Here is a 24508-nt window from a genome sequence, read left to right as displayed (position 1 = left end):
TCTCACCTCACTTTCTTTACCACACACTTTGCATCAAGTATCTCGAGTGACGTTTATATCTCCTTTTCACATACTGGCACTACCCATGACGTATCGTGGGAAGAGATCAATCTTATGATTACGACGCTGCTGAATTTCGGGGTATTATCGGCGTATACAGGATCCACAGCTTCGCGGGGTGGAAATAGCGTCCCTCTCTGAACTCTTCGAGACTCTCTACTACTAATACAGTGAGCTCTTACTACTGTTCTTACATCATCTGCCAAAGTACAGAATTGCACAATGTCATCGGCCATGTCAAAGCGCCTCGAGGGCAAGACAGTCCTCATAACCGGTGCTTCCTCCGGTATCGGACGAGCTACAGCTTTCGAGTTTGCCCGCACTGCGCCAAATAACCTCAAATTGGTTCTAACAGCCCGACGGGTGGACACCCTCAAGCAGATTGCAGATGAAATCAACAAGGAGGTAGGCAGCGGCGTCAAAGTGCTCCCCGTCCAGCTTGACGTGAGCAAATCCGCCGAGGTGCGCGCGTTCGTGGGGCAGCTCCCTGGTGAGTTCAAAGAGATCGATGTGCTGGTGAACAATGCGTGAGTTCCCCTTCTTCTCTGTATACAAGATAACCTGCTATCTCGTCCATCTGCGAATTTCACGATTAGGCGCTGCATGTGCGTGGGAAGACCGAGTATAGTGTAGCGAGGCTGACAATCTCATAATGACACAGTGGTTTGGTGAAAGGTGTGGCCAAGGCCCCCGAAATCGCTGAAGAGGACATGAACGTCATGTTTGAGACCAACGTCACTGGCTTAATCAACATGACGCAAGCCATCCTGCCTATTATGCTGAAGCGCAACAACGGCGAGGGCGCTGGCGACATCATCAACATCGGGTCAGTCGCAGGCCGTGAGCCCTACGTTGGCGGTGGCATCTACTGCGCCACCAAGGCAGCCGTTCGGTCTTTCACCGACAGCTTGCGAAAGGAATTGATTTCGAAAAGGATCCGCGTCATTAGCGTCGACCCAGGCCAGGTCGAAACTGAATTCTCGATTGTCCGGTTCTACGGCGACAAGAGCAAGGCCGATGCTGTCTATGCGTAAGTTTGGGTCCTCCTACACGTCGATGCTCCTTCTCATGTGCCCATCGAATCGCGCGACAAGTCTTTTGTATTGTACTGACGGTGAATAGGGGTTGTGATCCATTGACACCCGAAGACATTGCCGAGACAATTGTTTTTGCCGCAGGACGGAGGGAAAACGTCGTGATTGCGGATACCTTGATTTTCCCTAACCACCAAGCCGCTGCAACGATCATGCACAGAAAATCAACATAGATGTACGGAGTAGATTCACGAATTGCTAGGATGAATAGTCCTTTTCAGTCCTAGTGCGAATATCAAGTCCTGGCATTCGTGACAAAAGGGGGTTAAGTCCGATGCAGATGATAAATCCGCTTCGGTTCCACTGTACCGCATGAGTGACAGTTACCTACGCCGAACACATGTTCTTCTCTTCATCTCTTGGCGTATCCTTTCTAGAGCCTTGCTCCTTGCTCTTTGAGCTACAGGGGGTAGACGGCTCGAAGTTAAGCGGGATAGGGAGAAGCTAGTTCGCTTCCACCAACAATTAGGTACCTTGACCGCTGGCTACGGAAATGCGATGGCGCAACTTACGCGCAGAATGATCAGCCGGATTTCTCTGCTAGGACACTATCTAACACGTTGAAAGTTGAAAGTAAGGTACCCAAGCTTGGACCACAAGCAGTGCGCAACTAGGAAATCAATTGTAAGCAATGGTACTATCTGATCGCATGTAAACCAAACTAGAAAGGTATCCAGGCCCATGACGGGTAATACAAGCTAGAGATGAATGGTGAATGCCTCGCACTCGTCTTCGTCTATCAAAGAAATCGGGAACTGCGGTAGGCCTTATGACTCTATGGTCTATGAAGAAGATGCCTGCGCAGCCAATGCCTTAGTGCCAATTCGCACCAAGTCTTTATTTTCCAAAGTATCCTTCTCAAGACCGTTGACAACTTGGTCAACCAACGTAGCCGCTATTACCTTAACCTCGACTTTCGGTATGCCAAAGAGCATTCGCCCGTAATTCTTAGCCGCTCTGGTCCAGAACCTTGGGTCCTTTGGGTCATCGATTAGACCAGGCTTCGCTACAGATGCTTCGATAGCGCCATTTGATTCTTGTGCGCATTTGAGAATGCGCGTCTCCGCCTCGCCCTGTGTCTAGTCATTAGTCATATTCATTTCACCACGAGACCAGACGATAATGTTGCATTGGTTTACGCACCCGCATAACAGAGTAGTCAGGCAATATAAGAGGCTTTTTAGACGGATCGCGCGTCGCCGTATGACCGCTAACATAAATGAATCTGAATGTTCCATTTGGCTTGTCGCGGCGTAACTGAGATATGGTCTCGATTGCAGTGACGGCATAATCTCGGGATATCTTGCAGGCTTCCTCCCAGCTCATCGATCTCAGTTTTCCAGGCACTATGGCAATTGTCCTTCCAAGTGTAAAACTCGTTAATAGCGGAAATCTCGCGCGATATTGAATGATGAGCAGTGTAAAAGCATACCAGATACAAGCGTCGGCTTCCGCTATTTCCGATTTTATGTCATCGGAATAATTCTCGAAGTCTTTACATATGACTGATTTGAATTTCCCATTTGACTCTACGCCTGCAGGTACAGACGCTTCGCGCCGACCCAGAGCAATGACAGACGTGACTCCGGGATGCGCGAGAGCTTGGCGGATCAGCTCAGTGGCCAAAAAGCCAGTAGACCCAGCTATGATGAGCTTCATGTTTGGTGTACCGTATATGAGTGCTAAAGAGAAACTGGACACCCAGGTTGAAGGAAAGAGGGGCCGAACTCACCGTTTTATATCATGACAAGGAGAGTTGTTGTAACATATGATGCTATTGTGGAGCTTCTCTTGCCGAAATAACACCTGGGGTTTTCGGCAATCATTCCCATCGGTTCTCGACCTTGTAATCCATGGGTGTCCACGTAAGTATACCGGTATCTTGCTAGGAACACTGAAAAGAGGGGATTGCCAAACTTGGTATGGGCGTTGGTAATTTGCCTATTTTATATGAGGATCTAGCTCCTTATATTGCATACAAATGTTTAAGACTGGAGGTCGTGGAATCCGAAAGTGGAGTCCTTTATAATTACTATGTTTGCCTTACAGGGCGAAGACATTTATTTGAACCTTGCACTACGACCTTTGGACGAGATTTTAAGATTAATAAACATGCCAGTCGTCGTTACTCCGCGTCGAGATCAGACGTGATCATACGCGCCACATGCTCCGCCAGCCCGTAGGCTATGGCTTGGGTGTTGTAGCGGGGTAAGATGGGCACGATGCTCGGATCGCAGACGCGCAGGTTGTAGATGCGCCCCTTGTCATCCATCACACCGTCTGCATGCCTTGGGGACGAATCCCTTAGCGCCATCGAGAAAGATCCTCGTGTGAATGTGACGACGTCTTTCCGCCCGCTACGAGCAGGCTGGCCGGCGGGTCCGTCGTCTTCACCTGCTACACGAGCTGCTGAACGTGGCGCGCCGGTACCTCCACGTCGGCTGCGTGCGAGAGGTATCGGGGGTCGACTTGGACGTCAGCGGCGGACGATGATTGATGATGTTGTAGTGGTGATGTGCGTCGAGCCCCGCGAAACTCACGTAGAGGCTGTCGCCTGGACGCAGAAGCGCGTTGTCTTTTATGTCAAAGGCCATGTACCCCGGGAACGTGGAGTAGAAGGCGGAGGCTTCGGTCGACGAGGCGAGGACTGAGCGCACCAAGGCTTCGTGAGCGTCGATGAATGCCGGCATCGCCTGGGAGCAACACATCGAGAGTTTCGAATCCGTTCCGTGGTATGACCGGGCCGTCAGGATCACGTAGACGTGGTTCTGGAGATTTTCGCCAACGTGTGCGTTGTCCACGACGACGTCAAACCCTAGTCGCTGTAGAAGCTCGGGATTACCCACACCCAACAGCTCCAGGACTCAGGGGCTGTGGATCGCGCCGGCGCTCAGGATCACCTCCCTGCGGGTTGTAACAATGCCTTGACAGCGCCTTCCACATACCGCACGCCGACGGCCACAAGGTCGCTCTGCTGCTGTCTCTGTCGAATAGGATCTTCTCCACGTAGGTGTCGGCCCAGACGGTCAGGTTGCCGCCCAACCTAGCCATGGGCATGAGTGTCAAGAGTAGTACATGTAATCCCGTTGATTGAGTAAGTATAAGGTTAAGTTACAGTACGCCATACGGCAGGATGAAGGGTTCTTTATACATTCCAGCATGCGGATCGTCAAGTATCACCGCCTTCCACTTCTGACAATGAGCTCCATCTCGTAGTGATAGATAAGATGCACAAACGAGATCAACATCTCCAGCTCGGCGATCCACCGCCCGCGGCAGTCGCTTTCTCAACCGTGGCTAGATCTGCCATCATCTCCAGCCAACCTGGATTACACCAGAATGAGGAGAGTATTACGAAGTACGCACCCAGTATGATGGGAACGTCCTCGTCATTGCGAGTGCCCGATCATCCACTGCTGAATGGTGCGGAAAGCACGCTGGAATGCCCTTACTGCCACATGGCTCTATACGTGGAGGAGATGAAGCATCGGGAAAACTGGAAGTGAGTTAAGCGAGAAGATGCAGATTGTCACATAATTCTAATATAAACAGACGCCATGTGTTTCGCGACTTAAGACCTTACGTATGCACTTTTTCCGATTGTACTGATCCAGAGCGACTTTTCACCACACGGCGCGACTGGAAATATCATGAGATGCAATTGCACCGCCGAGGATGGATTTGTCGGCAATGCAGTTGCCATTATGAGCTAAAATCGGAAATGGTTCACCGCATTCGACATATACACAATCCCAACATAGAGAACCATGTACTTGCTACGCTTTTGGACGTAAGCGAGCGGCCAAGCGATGAGAGCAGTCAAGGCAGATGCCCATTTTGTTATGTCACTAAGAGTACGAAGAGTTTATTAGATCATATGGCAGAGCATATGGAAGAGTTGGCACTGTTTTCACTGCCTCAGAGCATGGTCGAGGAAGTTGAAGAGGAAATACCTGGCACCCATTTCGCGTCACAGATGCAAGGAGACTTGCCTGATACTAAAGTCCTACATGAATTTTCTAACGAACCCACAGGTGCGCGAGGGGAATCTTTTGCAACAGTGAAAGGTAAAATAATGGGGATTAGCCTTACCTTGGCTGAGGAGAGAGTTGGCGAGGAACAAGTCAAGAAGGGAAAGGTGCGCGGATCAACACAATTGACAGTGTATTTTTGTGTAAGTTTGCCCCAATCCAATGAAATCTATTATTTGTTTCTCACACACCGAAGTGCTATTGCGGGAACGGCCCTTGGAACCTCACCGTTACTTTAGAATGCGGGCTGTGCGCACATAGTTTGTGTGAACATTGTAGGGCCGAGACGATTACCCTATAGTTTCGAGAATTTGACCGCTTGGCGGGCCCCTTTTTTACATAGCCACACCTTCTAAAGCCTACTTAGGTAGGTATGCATCTCCATAGGTCATCAATTTCATCACTTTTATTTAAGCAGCTGCATGATGCTGGTGACTGTATATGAGGCCTGGCGAATTGGTGAGGCGTTTCTCAACGGGGCACAAGCCCTCGGCATCATCAGCAGAACGCGCGAACACGTTACTTTGAGTAAGGTTACCTAGGTACACGACCCTGCGAATGGCCTTGAATGCATCCCCGGCATTCCATGCTCTCTGGAGCACGACAACTGCTGCTACCTCATCGCTAGCCGACTCCCCGGACAGATCCTAGAAAAGGCTTAGTCTGCGTCACTGTCAGCTTATCTGCATCCTGGTGAATTTCCTATGTACTTCGACTTTATGACCTAACTACGGAGTAGTTGGAGTGCCAAGGCTGACCTGGATCCATAATAGGGTATGGGGTAGGGGATTACAGACGCAAGTCACCAACAGGTTAATAAACAGAAACCATTGCGCCTCTAGAATGTACAGACACCTAGATAGGAACTACCCAAACCGACCATGGCCAGCAACCGACCGCAAGCTACCCTAGGCCCAATGTCTTGTTAGGGGTTCATCATTGGATACTCCCAGTCGGCTAGACGCGACCGTCTGATTCACCATGTTCGGCACGTTGCGTCTCGCGCCTAATTCGGAAACCGTAGACTTCATAGAAAGAACAGACGGCAGGTCTTTCACTGGCACCGTTCCACCTCATTCTGCGTGCACCCACTGCCGATCCAAAAAGGTATGGATACCCTCCGCTTTCAGACGAGATCACTCGTAGGCCTTGCTCACTAGACTACCTGTTTCGCCCGTGGTAGCTTCGATGTGGTGGACAGAAGCCAATTTGTAATCGATGTAAGACTTCTTCGACAAAGTGCGTGTATGCCCCTGCAGCCGGCAGGCGACGAGCTCATAGCGGGAAAAAGCGCAGTCACGACGGCGGCGTGGTTCACGAGTCTAATTCGGCAGCGGAAGACTTGAGCCAGACTGACATGACAATATCTAACCCGCCCTCGGCTGCTGAGCGAGTTCCGCCAGTGACAAGTAGCAACGTAACAACTGAGGGCACGTCAGAGACAACCTGCCAGGGATTGACTTCCGACTCGCCGACAACATGTCTAGATTCTGAATCATTGAACGAGGCCCTCGAACATCAACTGAGTTCCCATTCTATTGACTCGGAATTCCACTTTAATACTGAGACTACCATTGGGGCTATCGACAAGCCTACGCATGTTATCGGCAGTGACGCCGAGATTGTCCGAGATTCTCTAAGTTGGTCTTCAATACACTTTGTGTGATATCCCGAGAAAGATGAAGTCGTTACTAAGTACTCATGGGCAGTCGCCACGGATTTCACTGCCGGCCTAACTGCGCTATGGTCTATACCCGCCTCGTTCACAGATGGCCAGGGGTTCGCCACGTCGCCCAGACTAGACTCCTTCGGCTCTATGATGGCCACAACAAACACGGTAGCACCAGTTTCATTCGAGTTAGCAAGCAATTCGGAGCCCGAGAACAGGCTCGGTGGCGGTGCACAGTGTGCCCGCCAGTGTCTCTCGACCACCACGCCTTTACTTGAACAAATCGATAACCTTACGCATAGCATGGCTCCAGATAACCTAGAAAGAGTCCTCAGCTGGCATACGCAAGCATGCAATAAGTGCCTTCAGGTATTGAAATGCGAAAGCTGCTACTCCAGCTCGGAACAGATGATGTTGATACTCATGCTATGCGACAAGCTCATCATGCTTACCAAGAAACTGTTGTGGCATACATTAGACGAAACACAATTTGAAGGCGCATTTCGAGTTCGAGAGTATGAGTCGACAGACCCTTCCGAATTCATTGGTATCATCAGGCTTCTCTGTAGCAACCGCGTGAGGGATATAGCCAGACTCCTAGCCCGTATCGAAGATAGCCCAGCAGTCGCGGGCAAACAAGTGCAACTCATCATGATACGCAACATGGAACAACAGGTAGCAAAGACTCTTGGCGGAATACGGGAGTGTCTTGGTAGTTTCATAGGTTAGGTAGCTTGTGAGCCTGGAAACATCTAGTATTATCAATCGGCGCCAAGGTTCAAACTGAAGAATGCCGGGTTGAGAGTCTCTGCGCCCTTATCATTTGCGTGTTTCTGATCCCGCTTTTGTCACATGTTCATCGGTGACGGCGGTCACCAAAATCGACCTTGATACTGGCCTCGGAATTGAGACTAGGGCTAGGTAGTGACTCCCCTGCTTGGAGCTGCAAGGGGCACACACGTTGCGAACCCAATATTCACCGACACACGTGGCCCTTGCTAATCAAATGCAAATATCCAGCTGTATCGCCACTTTGCTGCTTTATGGATCGGGATATTTACGCCGTGCTTTGCCACTACCCGCTAGATCTCCTGATACATGCTGCCACGGAAATTATATCTGCCCGGGTTGTTGTTGGGTTATGGTAGCAGACTCTTCAATATTCAAGGCAATTTTACCCGGTAATCGAAGGCTGTACAGCTATTTAGATACGACAGACCGAGCATATCGACGCCTTCAACTCTGTAGACTACGCTTGCCGCATTCGCACAAGCCACCAGGGCATCATGTTACCCCTCATACTGGCCATTGCGGTTATGAGACATCTTGCGATCAGACGAGGCCCGTCTGCCGTTTTCTCCTGAGACCCGCCCTTGTTCGACGTCTATCACAGCTGCGCTTGGGACGTGCGACCATATCTCCAACCTCGCTCAAATAAGACCCGAAGTTTTCAATGTGAGTTCCCATGTCTGAGTCTCTTGGCATCGTCACAAGCCGCCCATCACCCCTATAATTAGGGGCTGTAGAAGAGCAACCCTACAGCTTTCCAGACACTTCCCACCTTTACCTTCCCACTCCTTTCCCATTGCTATAATAATAGTGGTGGCAGCGCCTTGCTCTGAACTCTTCATCCAGTTCCACACTTAAGCGGGAAGTCGTCGAAAAAAACCTCAGAGGCGTGATGGGCTGCGCTAGAAACATTAACCAGTCTCGAGTTGAATTCAGGAGTCGGTGCCTTTAGCATAGAATCCCTCAGTAGCCAGAATAGAAGGAAACGGCCGAGATAGTTCGTTGCTAGATGCATTTCACACTCATTCACGGACTCCTCGTGTTGAGGGATGTCCATGACCGCTGCGTTGCAACAAGTCCGGACGGAATCCATTTTCGATGTGTCGAGCTCGATCAGCTCGATGCGACTGGGCTCTAGAATGGACTCGCAGGCCGCCTTGCCCTTTTCAAGTTCACGAACAGCTAACAAAACCTTGCCGCCCGTGGCGGCCAAAGCACGTCCGGTCTCGATGCCAATACTCGACGAACAGCCGGTGGCGAGGAAGACCTTGTCTATTAATGTTCCTTCGCACTCTTCGTCTTTGATGATTTGCAACGCGGTTGGTCAACTGTCCCCAGGTCCTGCAGGCTTCATGTGCGACTCCCTGTAGCGAGACATGATGAATGAGGGTTGTCGGGAACAGATTATTAAACTAGGTAGGTATGAGGAGTGCTGTAGATGAGGGTTTTGGATAGTGTGGCTAGTTCTTCCGCTTCTTAGTGAGTAATCTCATAATTGATGACATAAACGAGCGGATGGGTGTGGACTTTTATAACTAAAGATGGTGGAGGATAAGAATGAGTGAGTTTAGGGAATTGCAAGTTTGATGAGTTGAGAAGTTGAAAGACTGGGATTTTTTTTTTGTTTCAAACTTGAAGTGAAGTGAGTTGTGGTAATTATCAAGCTTATTGAGTTAATGAGTCGCTAGCTTGTGACACTCAACTCAAATGAGGTGTTATCGATATTCCAACAGGAGGTATCTGTAATTGTGAAAAGTTTTGAGCAGAATTGATATAAGTAATTGAGTCACACTCTCTTGCCGAGTTCAACCCCAAAATGCCATCTGCCCCTCATTATTTCCTTACGTGCCGACCCACTCCCAGTCTTATACTCATAAACCTTATCTCATCAGATAATTAAAAGTGTTATGAGTGAAAAAATTTCATGTGGCTGGCTACCATCGAACTACGTCGTGATTTGTGACATTAGCTTGAAGAATCGCCGCTGGATCTCAAACAGGAAATTCACAGCACAGCGATGCCGATCCGGTATATCTGCAAACCGGGAGTTACGGTCGTACACACCAGGTAGCGATTCTAGATAGGCATTCCATTTAGGAACAGGCCTCTCGTTGGTTTGGATTCTGTCTGTATCAGGTAGTTTGAAAGCTGCGGGATAGCCCCTGACTTACCGCTATATCATATACACGACTGCAGATTTAGCTCGGTTCAAAACTACTAGAATCATTACGCCATACTGCTCTATCAGTCAATAAATCTGAGATCAGTATGCTGTTAGTTGCTGACCAACACTTAGCACTTCAACTTGCTGGGCCGTAGTTTACGGTCTTTGTCTTACGTGAGATGGATGAGCTGGCCTTCAGACTCGATACGTAGGTGCTTAATGTAGATGGGGTCAAAATCAACCCTTCTTCTAATTGGACCACTCCCGGTAGGCTACCTAGGCAGATTCTTGGGGTTGGAAGATAAGACATTTCGCCCTCAATCACTCCCCCGGAAAATTCCCTCTCTAGACGGCCCCCGCAGTCTCGCCTAGCTCCTGATATCGCCAAGACACTTTTGATAGGGCCGAGTGTAGGTATGGTGGACCTGGCATACTATAATAATATGACCTCGGCACAGCAACTGCAACCTAAGCCGCGTGGTTGGGAGGCGGTTGGATGCAGAGGTACTTTGAAAAATATTTGATTGGTAGAGAAAGAGAATCCCAGATTAGAATAACCACTCATCCGGTATCATTTTTGCTAGCCAATTGAGTGACTGCGCAACAGCGAGTGAATATAGTTCTGGTACATCGACTTCGAAGTCTGCGGCTTGCGGCTATTGAGGTACGTCGAGCGAGCACTGGCCCTTGATGCCACACTGACCGAATGATTCGCCCAGACATACGAACAAGATGACATATGCCTATTGATTACGTTAGGAGCAGAAACCTTCAGCCGGATCAAATTGCATCGTCGTGACCCACAATCGATGGCGCTTCTGATCATCGTGGTTAAGATGCGATCAATCGAAATTTACTTCTCGCTCATAATGATGCGCACACCGCTTTGATTAACGCTGCCGCAGCCCAATTACCTCAACGCATCAAATTCAGGACGGTCCTTGGTACTTTGAAACAAGCTGTTCCGGAGTCAAAGTTCCTGCCCTCAGCCTCCACGCTTTACGAGCAGCCTAAGAGAGAGGGGAGAAGAGTGTGGGGTCTGCGGTGTGCTACAAAATTCACATTGTTTAGGTTCATGAGATCGGCTGCTGTCTATATGCAGGCTTACAGAGCTGCGTTAGAAACTTTCAAGACTCACATTTCTGCGGTCAAAAAATAGCGACCACCTTACCATCGCCGCCCCATCAACTGACTAATTATCATCATATCAACATAGTTGCCTGAAGTTTGGGACTTAATGAAACAGAAACCTAGCAAGGCCAAGAAATGAGGGGTGGCCAGTGTACGTTTTATTTTCAGCTCGAAGAAGCTCAACATGACTTGGGGAGCGCTTAAATCAAAGATCTCTCATATCTGTACCAGACACCAGCCAAAGTCACTTGATGCTACTGGCTGAACGCTTAAGATAAATAAAGTTCTGGTGCAATTAGACGCCCGAAAGAAAGCTCAAGCCACCATATATCAGAAACATCTATAGACAATACTGGGGGTCATGAGTTAGGCTTGTGTGACCCCTATTTTTAGTAGTTGACGGTCGCTTTTGACCCCTGAGCTCGGGTGGTGGTCTGGGGTGACATTGGGGGCCCTATATTTAGTGGTTGTAGGCCTAAATCGACGATGAAGCTGAAATATCACTTGCATGCGATGTCGGTGAGGGGTTGTAGCATGAAAATAAGAGTCTGTATGAGCATTGCAGTTAACCATTCAGAAATGGCTATAATATTGGTGTCAAGCCCGAGGCGAATGTTCAGTTCGTTTCTCGCTTCCGCCTGTTATTTTTCTGCTACATGCGTCTGGATTCTAGCACTTCATTACACCAGTCTTACCCCTCTGTACTGAATCAGTATTCGACATGAGTACCTTCGCAGCCTCAGATCCCAGTACGAGTTACGAATACCCGGTTCACGTAGGTACGTGGATTAACTGGTCACGCGGAAGGGTATTTGGTGCCACACTTACAGTGAACCGACGAGACGCCGATCTTCTAATCGCTTTCACATCGTTTTTCATCGCATACGTTTCGACTCGTACATGGAGGATCTTATGCTTTATTCTTCACAGAGTTTACTCGACGCCAGGTCCTCAGGATTCCGTCTATCATCAACGTCAGGCGATATTGCGCAATTCATCATCTCCCGAAAGTGCCATACAATTGTTATTCTTACTTTTTCAGTCCAATTATCTCAAGCTGAGATGTTTTCGCCCATTGCCAGCTGCTGCTGTTGCCGCAGTCTGTATCATCGTCTTTACGACGGCGGGTGGACTTTCTTCACAGGTTTCAACTGCAATTGGTACCCAGGTCTTACTCGAAGGAACTCGATGCGGGTATATCGATGACCCAAGCCCCTGGGTAGATAAAGACAGATATTTTAAATACGTGTCTTATCAAACCCAAAAGACCGATAATGCTGCCAACTACGCCCAGCAATGCTACTCAGATAATACGACGAGTTTCTTGAACTGCAACCGTTTCATTACCGATAGGCTTGGTAGCAACATTGATGCCGACGCACCTTGCCCCTTTAATGCATCCATATGCCGAAAAGATACTGGTAATCTACGGTTGGACACGGGCTTTATGGACAGCAATGACCACTTAGGTCTAAACGCACCGGCCGACCAGAGAGTTTTGTGGAGGCATGTTCTTCACTGTGCACCATTGCAAACTACGGGCTACACTACAGACGTAAGCACACCCAATAGTAGTTATACCCTATATCATTACGGCGTATACGGTTCGGAGGACGAGTATCATAATTACACCTACCTTGCAAATTCATTAGAAGCTGTGTATAATGATGGGCTTCCTAGGAGAAAAGGATATGCGGATCATTTGGTAGAGTAAGTTCGGTCCCTGCCTCTCTTCCAATATCTCTATCACAAGTTTCTCATGGCGTGTCCACCCAGGTCGATGCGCGCCGATGTAAAAAATGGGACCACATATTTATCTGGTTCTGATTTCATACCGATTGATGCGCTGTTTCGCCAGGACGCAGATACTCATTTGGCGTTCCTCTCAGGGAATGGTGTTTGGTACTTGGATACTTCAACGGACGACTGGTATCGCATAGCAAAAGAGCCAACTAACGTCACTTGGGCTGGTGCCGATCAAGACATGATCACACAAGTTTATCTACCCTCGGAACCCGCATCGCCAATGGGTTGTGCAGATCAATATCAATTCTGCAACACTGGTATCGATGGCATCGACGGGTGCGGCCCCTTATCTAGCCTGCGGGATGCAGTAGCCGGCGCTGCACCCCTTTTCAATACTAGCTACGCGGAGTTCTCGACTTATGAGGCTGAATCAAAGCCGGGATCACTTCTTGCATATTTCGGAAATGTGTTCTTCTCTTTCGATATAACTGTAGAAAGCATCCTGAGCCAGCTAGGTGGTCACGGGCTGCTATCCCACAGAACTCTGAGTGGCGCGCATCAAGGCCCAATAGCATCGAATCAATGGCAGCAAGATTTCATGCAACTATGGGCCATATCACTCGCATCAACTCAAATGGCCTTCATTGATACTGCAGTTGGCCCTGCAGACGATTCGCTGCTCTCTCTCTGGACAGACTATGCAACACCTAACAGCAATAAACTGTGTAATAGCCAGGTACTCAGAGCCTCTCTTAAGACCGTATATCGTAATAACTAACTAAGAGACTACAGAAAATTCGAAGTACGGCACACGGATCGTTCAGCCTCTTCGGTCTATTTCTTATATTCACTCTCGGCATAGTTCTCGTTCTGATTTCGTATTTATTACAACCAGTGTCTGAGTTCCTCTGTAAAAGGAAGGGGTACAAGGCATTCGCTCACTTGGAATGGACAACAAACTCAGCTTTACAGCTCCAAAGGCTGGCACATGAGGAGATCGGAATGGGCACTTGGAATAAATGCCTTGACACAATCCCGGACACCAGAAAGGGTGAGCTTCTGGGTTCCCTAGACACGACCGACCTCGGGCACCCTGTTCTCCGCCCTAGTGCACAGAAGACTGTCGCTATCCTGGACAAAGCCCCGAGTTTTGGAGAGACCGATACCCTGAATTCTTAGGCTGCAGGAACCACGAGCCCCTCATCGGCCTCAAATAAGCCTCTTCCGGAGGAAAGGACAGGTCATGAGGAACAAGCGATTAGACTCAGCTCGGGGATAGAGAAGACTCTTAGCTCTAACATGCATTGTAAATCACTATTTGCTTCAACACGTTGGGTTTATGAGTGGAAGAAACAGTGGGCTTTATTGGCAGACTAGGGTATTATGATTATACGTATAACCTGTATTATGGTATCTCTTTATGTTGATCGGGTTCAAAATATGGACTAACGAAATCGTGACTCTTCTTTTCAAGTGGACCCCAGATTATCATTTTCAATGTGCAATGTTGAACACTCTGTACAAGACTGACTGGTAATTCGGTTCCACTTATCCTGGTTCACCTAGCCGCTCCTTATCACAGCTGCAAATGAATGGCCAAACGCGGAAGGTAACATTACTATTTTAATTACTAATTATTGTCGCAGTCGCATTCCCCCCTCCAGTTATTGTTCATGGTAGGTTCGAGAGTATATGATTTCTCGCCAATTTCTGTCAACACCAATAGTGTAACTAGTAACCAAACACTATGATGAAAGTCGAGTTCGCCGAGATTCTGCTCCCGTCTAAGGGCATCGCCGAGGATGTTGAGTTCTGGACGTCTCCCACCCCGGGTCTTGGCTTCCGCATGGATCAGATCTATCCGGCCGATGACCCACAGGTCGTCACTCTGAGCGGGCATGGGTTGCGGTTGCGTCTCGACAAGTCAGCCGCGAGCACAGCTCCAGGCACGGTTCGCCTTCTGTGCAGCGAACTCGACTCTCAATTGCAATCGCGCGAGCTGGCGTCACCATCAGGCACGCGAGTCGAATTCGTTTCCGCCAAGGAGCCTATGTCACGGCCTCCCACGAAGCATGCCTTCATCTCCTGTCGGTTGAAAGACAATGCGCCGTGGGTTGTGGGTCGTGCGGGGATGCATTACCGCGACCTGATTCCGGCACGCCTCGGCGGTGCCATAATTGCCTCGCACATCCGCATCCCCGATGCAGGACCCGTGCCGGACCACGTGCACTATCACACCGTCGGCTTCCAGCTCATCTACTGCCATGCCGGCTGGGTGCGTCTTGTGTACGAAGACCAGGGAGAGCCGTTTATTCTGCGAGCTGGCGACTGCGTCATTCAGCCGCCGCAGATCCGGCACCGCGTGCTCGAGTCCTCGGGAGGTCTTGAGGTTGTCGAGGTCGGGGTGCCCGCTGAGCACCTCACCACGATCGACCACGAGATGGAGTTGCCGACGCCACACCATCGCCCAGATCGCGAGTGGGACGGCCAGAAATTTGTGCATAGTCGGCTAGAAGACGCCGTCTGGGGTTCTTGGCGCATGCCAGGCTTTGAAGCCCGAGACACTGGCGTTGAGGAGGGCACCAAGGGGGTTGCTGCTGTACGCGTTATCCGCCCTGTTGCGGGAGAAACCCAGGCAATATCAGCGACAAGCCATGATTCGGATATACTGTTTACCTGTGAGTCCATAGCAAATAATGTTGCTACTTCCTACATTGGAACTCATACGACTAACATCCCTTCAACATTTGCAGTCGTGCTCTCCGGCTCGTGCACCCTGTGCGGTGAGGGTCAAGGCTCCCAAATCCTTAGTGAAGGAGACGCCTACACCCTGCCACCCGGTCTCAAGACTTGTGTGATCGATTGCTCGGCGGATCTAAGCTTGCTAGAGGTCTCATTGCCTGGTCACTTTAATACAACAGTACATCCTCAGGACAAGCTACCAGCCTAAATCGATGGCCATCCATCTACGCTTTTCGTTAAGTACTGACATTTAGACATATCCGAGTCTTCTCGAATTCTTTTCCCTCCGTCTACCTAACTGCTGGTTCACGGCGTATTAGTGGAATATCGAAGAAAGATTCTTATCATGTGATATGAGATCCTCTAAGGTTAGTGGACAGATTTCGCTAGCATCTGAAGGATAGGAGTTACGTAGTATATCTTGAATAAGTACCAATAGCATCTCTGTACACCTCCCTCGCTCTATCTGACTAGGAGGAAAGCTGTTACTATTACAATGGCCTACAATCATCATCTTCGTTCCGATTAGTCCGTCCTTGGCAAAGTCCCATTGCATTGTGCTGTAGTTGAATACAAGACACTCGTCTTACTAGTGAAGTGAGCTGAACAGGGAAATCTAATAAGAATCTGCGTGCCGAATCCAAACCTTTCTCGCTCACAGAACCTTTCTTCATTCTAGCTATCTCCAAGTGTGTCTAGCATCGCCATTACAATGCCGTGTTTCGCCTTCTTTCGTCGTTCAACCGACGCAAACAGCTCACAAAAGAACAAATGGGATGTTCTAAGAATATATAAACACTCCATCTCTACAGTCCTTGATGACTCGTCGGTCTCCTCTTTCCCCGACATTAAAGACGACCGCCCCTATTCACAGCCTCATCCACGCATGCTGTGGCGTAGCCCAACCGGTATTTTGGAGCCGCGAATTCTGAGCTATCTCAACCAGAACAAGGAAACCATCAAATTCAGCAAGATTTTTGATCTTTTTTGTGGAAATGGCGAATGGTTGAAAGATCTGAAACCGGTGCTATTAGAAGCTGACATTGATGCGAATCTGGTTGGGTACGACCTCAGGTCGGACTACTCTGTGTCTCCTAACCAAATCAGAGATTTCAATGACCTGGCCAGGAGACTCCTAAAAGAATCTTTCGGTACTTTCGACGTCGTCCATGTCCGAGTACGTATGGTAGACGATGACCCGGCAATCGTGCTATCTGGTGTCATGAAATTGCTGAAACCTGGCGGTTGGGTACAATGGGAAAAGCTTGGATCTGAACTCGTCCTGGGCGGGGGTTACATCGGGGCGGCGAAAACCCCTTGCAGAAAGACGACCCAGCCCACTGAGACCCGAGAAGGTGCACAGCACGTGAAGCCTGATATTGTGACGGAGCTTTGCCAGTACTTGATCGATGCAGAGGTCACAGAGACTGAGATGTTTTCGGGAGTTGCGCAGGAGTCGGGGCTTGGGAAGGTGATGTATCGAGAGATCATTACTACGATTACCGGACGCAAGCCGTTGTAAACCAGTCTTGTTATCCTCGGGTATCAAAAGCTAGTGTCGCTGGCTTCATTTCCTATTACAATCGTTAGTAGTCTGGGGTTTTCGGTTCCTATAGTCACCCAAATTGCAAGCAGCTATCTAATATTACAAAATGCAAAAGACATTTGAGGTCAGAACTGAGAGTTGCATGAGGCATACTGAGTCTTGGGATTGCTACTATAATCCTAGAAGAGCCGCTTAACTAGCTTCAATCAACCATGCCGCCATGTACAATAGGGGCAGGGGGTCTGCCCTTTGGGTATGTCATGAATTTTTCTAGTTGGGATGATTTCTACACTTCACTCTTTGCACACAATATCAGGCACTTAGACTAGTGTCGTTTTCACTATTTTCAATTCCGACAAGTCTATCAGGCTAGCTAGGTATCTAGCAGCGTATATGAAATATCAAATGTGCACTATTTCGCCGTGGTGTCTTCCCCCACAGCAATCTTATCCTGGTATTCAGTAAAGGTCTCGATACCCTTAGGGATGCCATTCCACTGCAAGCCCTGCTCATCCATGAGTCGTGCGCGGGTCTCCATGCAGCGTGTCCACGAGGGCAACGCAACCATGCGCTCATGCCAGGCCCGAACATGAGGAGTATCTTTCCAGATCTCGTCCCATGGCAGGCTCAGAACCTCGGTCAGGCGAAAATTCCATGGCATAAAGGACATGTCGGCGAACGTCATCTTGTTCCCAACAAGCCACTGTGCATCAGCGGGCTTCTTAGATAGCACACCTTCCAGGACGCCTAGGACACGGCGAGCCTCGTTCGCATAGCGCTCGATGGCGGATGGGATCTTCTCAGGGTGTAGGTGTACAAACCAGCCAGCCTGGCCATAATAAGGACCCTGTCCGCTCACTTGAAAGTGTAGCCATTGATTACACAAGTGTCTCTCGTTGAGCGACTCGTAAGACAAGCGCTTCTCGGTGTCATACACCTCAATGAGGTATTGATAGATGGCGCCCGACTCCCAGAGAGTGAGCCCAGTGTTCGGGTCCTCTATAGCTGGCACACGGCCATTTGGGTTAATGTCAATGAAAGGCGGTTTCTTGACATCATCAAAGCGAAATGACACTATTTCGTAGTTCAGACCCAGCTCTTCGAAAAGCCAGACTGCCTATGTGGAAAACGTCAGAATGAGTAATGATTTAAGAGTATGGCTGGATCAGTCTCTCATCTATCAACTCCATAGATGCGGACTAAAAATGAGACCCAATACCTACCTTCCACGGGTTTGGCCCAGGCGCTGGAGGAGAACGTTAGCGCCCTGCTCCGCTGAAGTAACTGCTGACATCGTGGGAAGGGGTCACTTACGGGTTATCCAGACGCGGATGGCCTTTTCTGGGTTCTTTGCCATTTTGTGAGGCGTAAGAACTATACTTTAGGTATGAATACGATCAAAGCGTAGAGCTGATGTTAGAAATGAAGAGGTTCTGGGATGATGAGTGATTTGGCAAATCTTTTATCAAAACTGTAAGCCTGGGGTGTTTGTGCTCTGTGTATATTTGGTATTTATAGTTGGTATTCATGCTTCGAGCCCCATTGAGGACCACTCGGATGTTCCGGCTTTCGCGCTGCATTGCCCGCAATCCTGTTAGTTGCCGTGTGTGCCATGCCTGTCTGTCAAGCGTTAGTCCAAGTGCTACCGCCTGGCTACTCGCGGGGAATAATCTTGGCGATTTCTAGTATACATAGTATGCAGATGCGACCGATGAAGGGCTCACATAACAGATTAGAGACATCTACCGCCTCCAGTAAGTGAGGCTTAGAGTGGAGATAGGCGCCAATTGAAGATAGGGCCAGAGGGACTAGCTCTCAGTTGGGGTACACCGACATATTGATACTCAGGTAGAGATGATGTACGGCCATCTAACTGCATCACTCTTCTCAAGAATGATTCGATCAACAACCGTGCAGGCACAGCCAACAGTAGAACACATGCAATAGACTCAATATCATAGATTGTTAGGTTCACCGCCCCTTCCCTGAGTCTCTTTAGTAGGTACGTATGAGTGACTCTTCAGCTATGTACCTACTGCGTTGAAGTTGGTATCTGTATAGTTATGATCCTAAGAGGGTAGATATCGACAGCATGAAGTAGCGCGGGTTTCTCCCAGCTTCCATTATCCTGATAGCACAATCCCGCTCTGAGACTGTACCGCCATCTATACAGCTAGCTCCTTGCCAGACGTTGACTTCGACTCTCTTCAGTGAGTCTGAAGTGGAACAGGTAGATGGCATCGCAACAATTCAAGGAAGCCTGAGTTTAGAATTGCCATACGGCACAGCAAAAAAGAAGGAATTTTGTCTAGGTATATTACACATCATGCCCGTCACTTGAAAGAATACTCCAAATGTAGAGAATCGAAACCATTCTTAGTATTCATTCTTTAAAAACATTTTGTAGCTTTGTGGTGCCTAGTAAATATGCATGCGCTATTTCAAGAACTAACCTATACCCTTCTCGACAACATGTTGTGTAAGTTGTTGCTTGATTTGACTTCTTCGGGAGTTCACTCGGCATCAATATTAGTATTCGAGACGGGGTGGATTTCTATGATCATAGGACCAGGAAGAATGGTGTTTGATCAAATGGAGCAAACGTTGGCATGTTTTGAGGGCTGATGTTTCCCATGATAGCAGTTTGTGCAAAAAAGATTCATCAAATATCGGATATAGCTTCTCGAATCAAAATTAGCTGTTCATAACTTTCATTCAGCTTTATCTTTTCACCTGATGATTGGCATTATTAATGATTCATGTAGCGTTATCCCATAGCTGTGTGTGGCGCGAGCATTCTAAATTTGATTGGCAGTAGCAATGAGGCTCCAATGAAAGAGGACATCTCGATAACCATGTAACAACAACACATATTCACGCCTTTATCAAAGTTAGTAATAGCCCCGCTACCAACGTATATTCCTCTTGACATGTAATCTGCCACTATCTCTTGTACATCGTAGTCAAATACTCAATCACGCAGCATATCAACAAGGAATAATCCGCGATACCCGTGTAACTTAAAGTCGTTAATAATGAGTCATGTCGCAATGGCATGTACTCCTTTTTATTCCCGCAAGCCCATTGCAGGCAGCATCAAGGCCGCAGTCTTATAGCCGGCTCCTTTACAGCGTCAACAATGCTACTCGCATTTGGCGGTAGAGTATCGTGACATACTGCCACCATCGTAGCACCTGTATATACCTTTCGTCTTCTTCTCTGCTGTTGATCATAGCCTAGGGGCAATTTCATAGGATTCTCTCTGCCGGAACCTATCCCGGCAAGCTATTCATTCACTATGGCAGCAGTGACGAGGAATGAGAGTCGGTGACTTCATAACGAAGTTGCGTAGTCGGCCCAATGACCGGGGTTAGGCCGTGACCCTGATTTCGATATTACTAATCATGTACCCAACGGAACCAACGGAACCAACTGAGCAGGTGGGATACTAACATGTAGAGATACTGGCTCAAAATGTGATAATGCGGCAATGTGAGTTGCCAATAGCGCCAAAGTTAGCTTCACACGATTGTTCGATGTTGGCTGCACGATGTTGGCAAAGATGAGCGGTTGGCAGCCGAGGTACCGTATGATATGCCTGATTACTAGGTCGGCCGTTTCGGCCACCCCGCTTTCTGTTGAACATATTCCCTGATGTTCCTAGCTGTTATCCCCGACACGGATGTAGTTAGCCCGATGGAATGGGAATGCGCCTGAGCAAACAATGGGTTATCTCGACGGCGAGATAATCATCACATCTCGCGCATATCTACTCGCGCAGCGCGAGGCGCGAGCGAAAGGGATTATCCCGCTCGTGTGGAAATACGGTCTTACATAAGCCGGTACCCACGATCCCGCAGTGATGACAGGGATACGCAAGTTGGAGTGCAGATGGGAATACAGATTGGTTGAATATATAGCGCCCGTTAGGACTATGGGACGCAGAAGGTTGGCGATGGAAGTGGAGTCCCAACGGGTAGATATGAAAGCCGTACATAACATGCACCTACCGACCTTGCCAAGAGACTTCCTGTTATTCTATGAATGATAGGGATTATATCTTCCGAGTGAAACATATCAACCAGAGGATTCCCAGGATGTCAGGCAAACCCGCGTCTTCACTAGCTAGTAGAGTCGCAGACGCTCGCTGGCGGAGATACGCCCTGCCGCAGCTTATCGACCAAGTAGCTCGTGAAGATCCCGACTCTGTATACGCATCATGGCCAGTGGTCCCGAACTCATACTCAGCTGGTGTGCGACACATCACATACGCCCAGCTGGCTAACATCGTGAACGGCTTGGCGGGGTGGATCGTGAAAGAAATAGGACCTGGGGACCAGAGTCAGGCTCTGGCCTATGTAGGTCCCAACGATGTGCGATTCACAGCTCTTATCTTTGCCGGTATGAAGACAGGCCACAGGGTGAGTAGTGATGTCGCAAGTGACGGGAGCTGAGCTAAATGCAACTGTAGATATTCCTTACCTCGCCGCGCAATAGTTTGATAGCACATCGGAAACTCTTCAGCGCAGTAGGGTGCAAGACGCTCATCACGTCGGATCCAGCAACTCCACATGTACATGCGATTCTGGAAGGGGTCGAGTCATGCAGAGCTCTTACGATCGCGAGTGTTGATGATCTTCTTTCTACGACGCACCGAGTATACGTAATGGAGAAGGCTTTGAATGCGCCGCTGAGGGATGCCTTGAACATAGTGTATGTTTTCCCAGACTTTGAAACACGAGGTCAATGTGGTCTAATACAGCATCTCTAGTCATACTTCTGGTTCGACGGGGATACCCAAGCCGTTGATCTGGACTCAAGAAACGGCTATGCGACACATCGAAGCTATTAGTCGGGACCCGCCTGACGGACAGATATCAGTTGATTCATTCATGCGCGGCAAGCGGTTATTATCGACGTTACCGCCATTTCATGTAAGCCTATATAGAATCCAAAGAGAATTTCATCGATGCCCATGACAGTGCTGACGAAGTTTAGGGTGCTGGCCTTATGCAGCATTTACTGTACGCCACTGCCTTTGGAAATATCATCAACATCCCAGCGGCAACGGGGCCGATTGTGACGGCCCAGGGCGTCGTCGATGCCCTCAAGCAAACACCTGCCGATGTGGTGATCATGGTACCGTCTGTCGTAGCCGAGCTTTCCGAGAGTCCGGATCTGCTCGAATACTGCGCTAAGAACATTCAGCTTATCTTGTACATCGGCGGCGATCTACCCCAAGCCGTGGGCGACCGTGTCGCTTCCAAGGTCCGACTGCGTTGCTGGTGGGGAGCATCTGAGATAGGATTTCCGCAGCAGGTATTTGTACCTGAGCTGGAATCGAGTGCAGCTGGTTGGCATTACATTCGCTTCGGTCCCATTGTAGGCGCCAGGTTTGACCTGGTCAATGACAATCTCTACGAGCTCGTGATATGTCGCGATGAGAAGTTGGTCGAGACCCAAACAACTTTTACTATAGGTGGCTTTGAGAATTTCACGGAATACCGTACCAAGGACTTGTTCGAACCTCATCCCGATGTCCCAGACGCGTGGCGCTGGCGGGCGCGGGCAGACGACATTATCGTCTTCCTGAACGGTGAGAAGACGAACCCGGTATCGATGGAGCAGCAAATAGTGACTCGCAACCCGGGCTTGATCAGCGGTGCCATAGTCGTCGGCGCCCAGAGATTTGAAGCAGCATTGATCATCGAGCCAGTTGGTACTGGGGGGTCCCTGTCGACAGCTGAGCAAGCCGCTCTGATTGAGAAAGTGTGGCCGAGCGTCGATGAAGCAAACCGCAGTGCGCCGGCGCATGCACGGATTGACAAATCGTTGATCCTAGTAGCAACTCAGCCGTTCATTCGATCTGGGAAGGGCACCATTCAGCGGGCTGCGAACGTTGTGCAGTACACGGATGATGTTGACAAGTTATACGCGAACGCTGATGTCTCCGCAGCTAGTGCCCTGACTACGGATGCGACAGATGTAAACGCACTTATGCGGTTGATCCAGGATACTCTTCGGAGCATGGAAGGTGTCTCGGGGACAGATGAGAACACAAACTTCTTCGACAGCGGCATGGACTCTCTGCGCGCGTTACAACTCGTGCGAGTCTTGCGAAAAGCCGTCGGCTCTCCCAAACTTGCGTTGTCGACCGTCTATCAGAACCCGACTCCAAGGCAACTCGCCACAGCAATAGCATCAAATTCAAGCGATCGTTTTGATCAGAAGATCCGAGACCAGCTTTTGGACACATATCGAGGCCTTCTGCACGAGATCCCAAAGCTCCCTGGTACTACAAGCACTGAGGAAGAAGGTCCAGTAGACGTCCTTCTGACAGGCTCGACTGGGACACTGGGTACATCCATACTCGCTGCACTTCTCTACAACCCAAAAATCCGCCATATTTTCTGCCTTAACCGAGCCGAAGACGGCGGCCGAGAGGCGCAATTCAAGCGTTTCGCCGCTGCTAATCTCGAAACAGACACGATCGACTGCCGCGTCAAGTTCTTGCACGCGGATCTGACAGATCCAAAGCTAGGTCTCACAGAAACAACCTACGCGGACCTCTGCAGTCGCGTCAAGATAGTGATTCACAACGCCTGGCCCGTCAATTTCAATCTCAACCTGCTGGCCTTCCGGCCCTTACTCGCGGGCCTCGTGAATCTTTTCAAATTCGCAGCTAGTGCCGCACCGCGCACTATACGGACTTTCTTCGTCTCAAGCGTCAGCGCTGTAACCGGTTTGAGCACCGGCGCGCCTGAGGAAATCGTGCCGGACGACAGCAAGTTACTCCCAAGCTCCCTAGCGAACGGATATGCGGGGAGTAAGCGCCTAGCGGAACTCCTGTGCGACTCCGCGGCCCGACATATTGGCATTCCTGTAGCTGTACTGCGCATCGGCCAAGTCGCTGGTTCTACGGCGCCGGGTGGCACGATCTGGAATCGCTCTGAATGGCTTCCTAGTCTCGTTGTCAGTTCAATCTTGCGATTGAACTGCTTACCTGATAATCTCGGCCCCCAGTTCTCCAACGTCGACTGGGTGCCGTCTGATCTGCTGGGCATGGTCATCTCTGAGCTTGTCTTGGCTGGCGCTGATACAGCACATGGTGATGGTGCAGAGGTCTTCAACGTGCGGAATCCAAATACGGTGCTCTGGAACGTGCTTATTCCGACCATTGAAGGGATCTCGCGGGAGAGGTCTGATAAGGAGGCTATGCAAATCGTCTCGCCGGAGACATGGCTGGAGGTTCTGCAGGAGACTGCGGAAACAGATGAGAACGAGGCTGGTGCTGGGTTGATGTCGCTTGTGGCGAAGAACCCGGCCCTCAAGCTGGTCGATTTCTACCGCGAGTCCTTGTGGCCGCGTCACTCGGAGAATGCTCAGACACAGTTGCCGATGGATGTGACTAGGGCTGTGGCGGCTAGTGATACGCTTCACAAAATGCCTCCTGTGAGCTCAGAGTGGATGAGGAAATGGGTTAAGGAATGGTTGAAAGATATAGACCTGGTTACTACTTCGCCGTTGTAAGCTGCT

The 24508-nt window shown here is 49.5% G+C and overlaps 12 protein-coding genes across 12 annotated transcripts; 8 read left to right on the top strand and 4 right to left on the bottom strand.

Moving 5' to 3' along the window:
• On the top strand, nucleotides 1-1791 carry F5B22DRAFT_106736 (uncharacterized protein). The gene is made up of 3 exons (XM_047968718.1): nucleotides 1-587; nucleotides 722-1090; nucleotides 1183-1791. Exons 1-3 carry the CDS (start codon nucleotides 283-285, stop codon nucleotides 1325-1327), a joined length of 819 nt encoding a protein of 272 aa, XP_047831591.1. The 5' UTR covers nucleotides 1-282; the 3' UTR covers nucleotides 1328-1791.
• A 145-nt stretch (nucleotides 1792-1936) lies between these two features.
• On the bottom strand, nucleotides 1937-2813 carry F5B22DRAFT_645666 (uncharacterized protein; the record flags this gene model as incomplete). Its single annotated transcript, XM_047978616.1, has 2 exons — nucleotides 1937-2227; nucleotides 2298-2813. 2 exons carry the CDS (start codon nucleotides 2811-2813, stop codon nucleotides 1937-1939), a joined length of 807 nt encoding a protein of 268 aa, XP_047831590.1.
• A 466-nt stretch (nucleotides 2814-3279) lies between these two features.
• Nucleotides 3280-4205, bottom strand: F5B22DRAFT_645665 (uncharacterized protein; the record flags this gene model as incomplete). The annotated part of the gene is made up of 3 exons (XM_047978615.1): nucleotides 3280-3560; nucleotides 3643-3969; nucleotides 4100-4205. The coding sequence occupies 3 exons, from the start codon at nucleotides 4203-4205 to the stop codon at nucleotides 3280-3282; spliced, it is 714 nt and encodes a 237-aa protein (XP_047831589.1).
• F5B22DRAFT_106665 (uncharacterized protein) lies at nucleotides 4094-5607 on the top strand. Its single transcript, XM_047968716.1, has 3 exons — nucleotides 4094-4656; nucleotides 4707-5328; nucleotides 5382-5607. Exons 1-3 carry the CDS (start codon nucleotides 4382-4384, stop codon nucleotides 5484-5486), a joined length of 1002 nt encoding a protein of 333 aa, XP_047831588.1. The 5' UTR covers nucleotides 4094-4381; the 3' UTR covers nucleotides 5487-5607.
• A 559-nt stretch (nucleotides 5608-6166) lies between these two features.
• On the top strand, nucleotides 6167-7583 carry F5B22DRAFT_645663 (uncharacterized protein; the record flags this gene model as incomplete). The annotated part of the gene is made up of 3 exons (XM_047978614.1): nucleotides 6167-6292; nucleotides 6369-6825; nucleotides 6895-7583. 3 exons carry the CDS (start codon nucleotides 6167-6169, stop codon nucleotides 7581-7583), a joined length of 1272 nt encoding a protein of 423 aa, XP_047831587.1.
• A 138-nt stretch (nucleotides 7584-7721) lies between these two features.
• Nucleotides 7722-8492, top strand: F5B22DRAFT_106600 (uncharacterized protein). The gene has a single exon (XM_047968715.1). It carries the CDS (start codon nucleotides 7861-7863, stop codon nucleotides 8290-8292), a length of 432 nt encoding a protein of 143 aa, XP_047831586.1. The 5' UTR covers nucleotides 7722-7860; the 3' UTR covers nucleotides 8293-8492.
• Nucleotides 8482-9021, bottom strand: F5B22DRAFT_645662 (uncharacterized protein; the record flags this gene model as incomplete). Its single annotated transcript, XM_047978613.1, has 2 exons — nucleotides 8482-8915; nucleotides 8973-9021. The coding sequence occupies 2 exons, from the start codon at nucleotides 9019-9021 to the stop codon at nucleotides 8482-8484; spliced, it is 483 nt and encodes a 160-aa protein (XP_047831585.1).
• Nucleotides 9022-11453: 2432 nt separating this feature from the next.
• Nucleotides 11454-14240, top strand: F5B22DRAFT_603142 (uncharacterized protein). The gene is made up of 3 exons (XM_047974723.1): nucleotides 11454-12648; nucleotides 12715-13420; nucleotides 13477-14240. Exons 1-3 carry the CDS (start codon nucleotides 11660-11662, stop codon nucleotides 13861-13863), a joined length of 2082 nt encoding a protein of 693 aa, XP_047831584.1. The 5' UTR covers nucleotides 11454-11659; the 3' UTR covers nucleotides 13864-14240.
• Nucleotides 14241-14431: 191 nt separating this feature from the next.
• Nucleotides 14432-15634, top strand: F5B22DRAFT_635775 (RmlC-like cupin domain-containing protein; the record flags this gene model as incomplete). Its single annotated transcript, XM_047977196.1, has 2 exons — nucleotides 14432-15362; nucleotides 15438-15634. The coding sequence occupies 2 exons, from the start codon at nucleotides 14432-14434 to the stop codon at nucleotides 15632-15634; spliced, it is 1128 nt and encodes a 375-aa protein (XP_047831583.1).
• Nucleotides 15635-15886: 252 nt separating this feature from the next.
• On the top strand, nucleotides 15887-17152 carry F5B22DRAFT_106384 (uncharacterized protein). Its single transcript, XM_047968713.1, has one exon. The coding sequence runs from the start codon at nucleotides 16139-16141 to the stop codon at nucleotides 16946-16948; it is 810 nt and encodes a 269-aa protein (XP_047831582.1). The 5' UTR covers nucleotides 15887-16138; the 3' UTR covers nucleotides 16949-17152.
• Nucleotides 17153-17223: 71 nt separating this feature from the next.
• On the bottom strand, nucleotides 17224-18451 carry F5B22DRAFT_603137 (glutathione S-transferase). Its single transcript, XM_047974722.1, has 3 exons — nucleotides 18287-18451; nucleotides 18196-18218; nucleotides 17224-18089 (listed from the first exon to the last, which is right to left on the bottom strand). Exons 1-3 carry the CDS (start codon nucleotides 18327-18329, stop codon nucleotides 17385-17387), a joined length of 771 nt encoding a protein of 256 aa, XP_047831581.1. The 5' UTR covers nucleotides 18330-18451; the 3' UTR covers nucleotides 17224-17384.
• A 2618-nt stretch (nucleotides 18452-21069) lies between these two features.
• On the top strand, nucleotides 21070-24502 carry F5B22DRAFT_635773 (putative NRPS-like enzyme; the record flags this gene model as incomplete). Its single annotated transcript, XM_047977195.1, has 4 exons — nucleotides 21070-21393; nucleotides 21444-21685; nucleotides 21744-21906; nucleotides 21971-24502. The coding sequence occupies 4 exons, from the start codon at nucleotides 21070-21072 to the stop codon at nucleotides 24500-24502; spliced, it is 3261 nt and encodes a 1086-aa protein (XP_047831580.1).
• Between the last annotated feature and the right edge of the window lie 6 nt (nucleotides 24503-24508).

Source organism: Xylaria bambusicola (assembly GCF_022495145.1).
Source record: "Xylaria bambusicola strain CBS 139988 unplaced genomic scaffold F5B22scaffold_16, whole genome shotgun sequence".
Lineage (NCBI taxonomy): Eukaryota > Fungi > Ascomycota > Sordariomycetes > Xylariales > Xylariaceae > Xylaria > Xylaria bambusicola.
This window is presented reverse-complemented; position numbering and strand designations above follow the sequence as displayed.

Coding starts and splice junctions, on each gene's coding strand:
- F5B22DRAFT_106384 (XM_047968713.1), top strand. CDS start 16,139: ATGCCGTGTTTCGCCTTCTTTCGTCGTTCAACCGACGCAAACAGCTCA.
- F5B22DRAFT_603142 (XM_047974723.1), top strand. CDS start 11,660: ATGAGTACCTTCGCAGCCTCAGATCCCAGTACGAGTTACGAATACCCG. Junction 12,649..12,714: donor TATGCGGATCATTTGGTAGA/GTAAGTTCGGTC, acceptor GTGTCCACCCAG/GTCGATGCGCGCCGATGTAA. Junction 13,421..13,476: donor ATAAACTGTGTAATAGCCAG/GTACTCAGAGCC, acceptor AAGAGACTACAG/AAAATTCGAAGTACGGCACA.
- F5B22DRAFT_106600 (XM_047968715.1), top strand. CDS start 7,861: ATGCAAATATCCAGCTGTATCGCCACTTTGCTGCTTTATGGATCGGGA.
- F5B22DRAFT_106736 (XM_047968718.1), top strand. CDS start 283: ATGTCATCGGCCATGTCAAAGCGCCTCGAGGGCAAGACAGTCCTCATA. Junction 588..721: donor GATGTGCTGGTGAACAATGC/GTGAGTTCCCCT, acceptor ATAATGACACAG/TGGTTTGGTGAAAGGTGTGG. Junction 1,091..1,182: donor AAGGCCGATGCTGTCTATGC/GTAAGTTTGGGT, acceptor GACGGTGAATAG/GGGTTGTGATCCATTGACAC.
- F5B22DRAFT_603137 (XM_047974722.1), bottom strand. CDS start 18,329: ATGGCAAAGAACCCAGAAAAGGCCATCCGCGTCTGGATAACCC. Junction 18,219..18,286: donor CATCCGCGTCTGGATAACCC/GTAAGTGACCCC, acceptor GTTCTCCTCCAG/CGCCTGGGCCAAACCCGTGG. Junction 18,090..18,195: donor CTGGGCCAAACCCGTGGAAG/GTAGGTATTGGG, acceptor TTTTCCACATAG/GCAGTCTGGCTTTTCGAAGA.
- F5B22DRAFT_106665 (XM_047968716.1), top strand. CDS start 4,382: ATGCACAAACGAGATCAACATCTCCAGCTCGGCGATCCACCGCCCGCG. Junction 4,657..4,706: donor AAGCATCGGGAAAACTGGAA/GTGAGTTAAGCG, acceptor TAATATAAACAG/ACGCCATGTGTTTCGCGACT. Junction 5,329..5,381: donor AATTGACAGTGTATTTTTGT/GTAAGTTTGCCC, acceptor CACACACCGAAG/TGCTATTGCGGGAACGGCCC.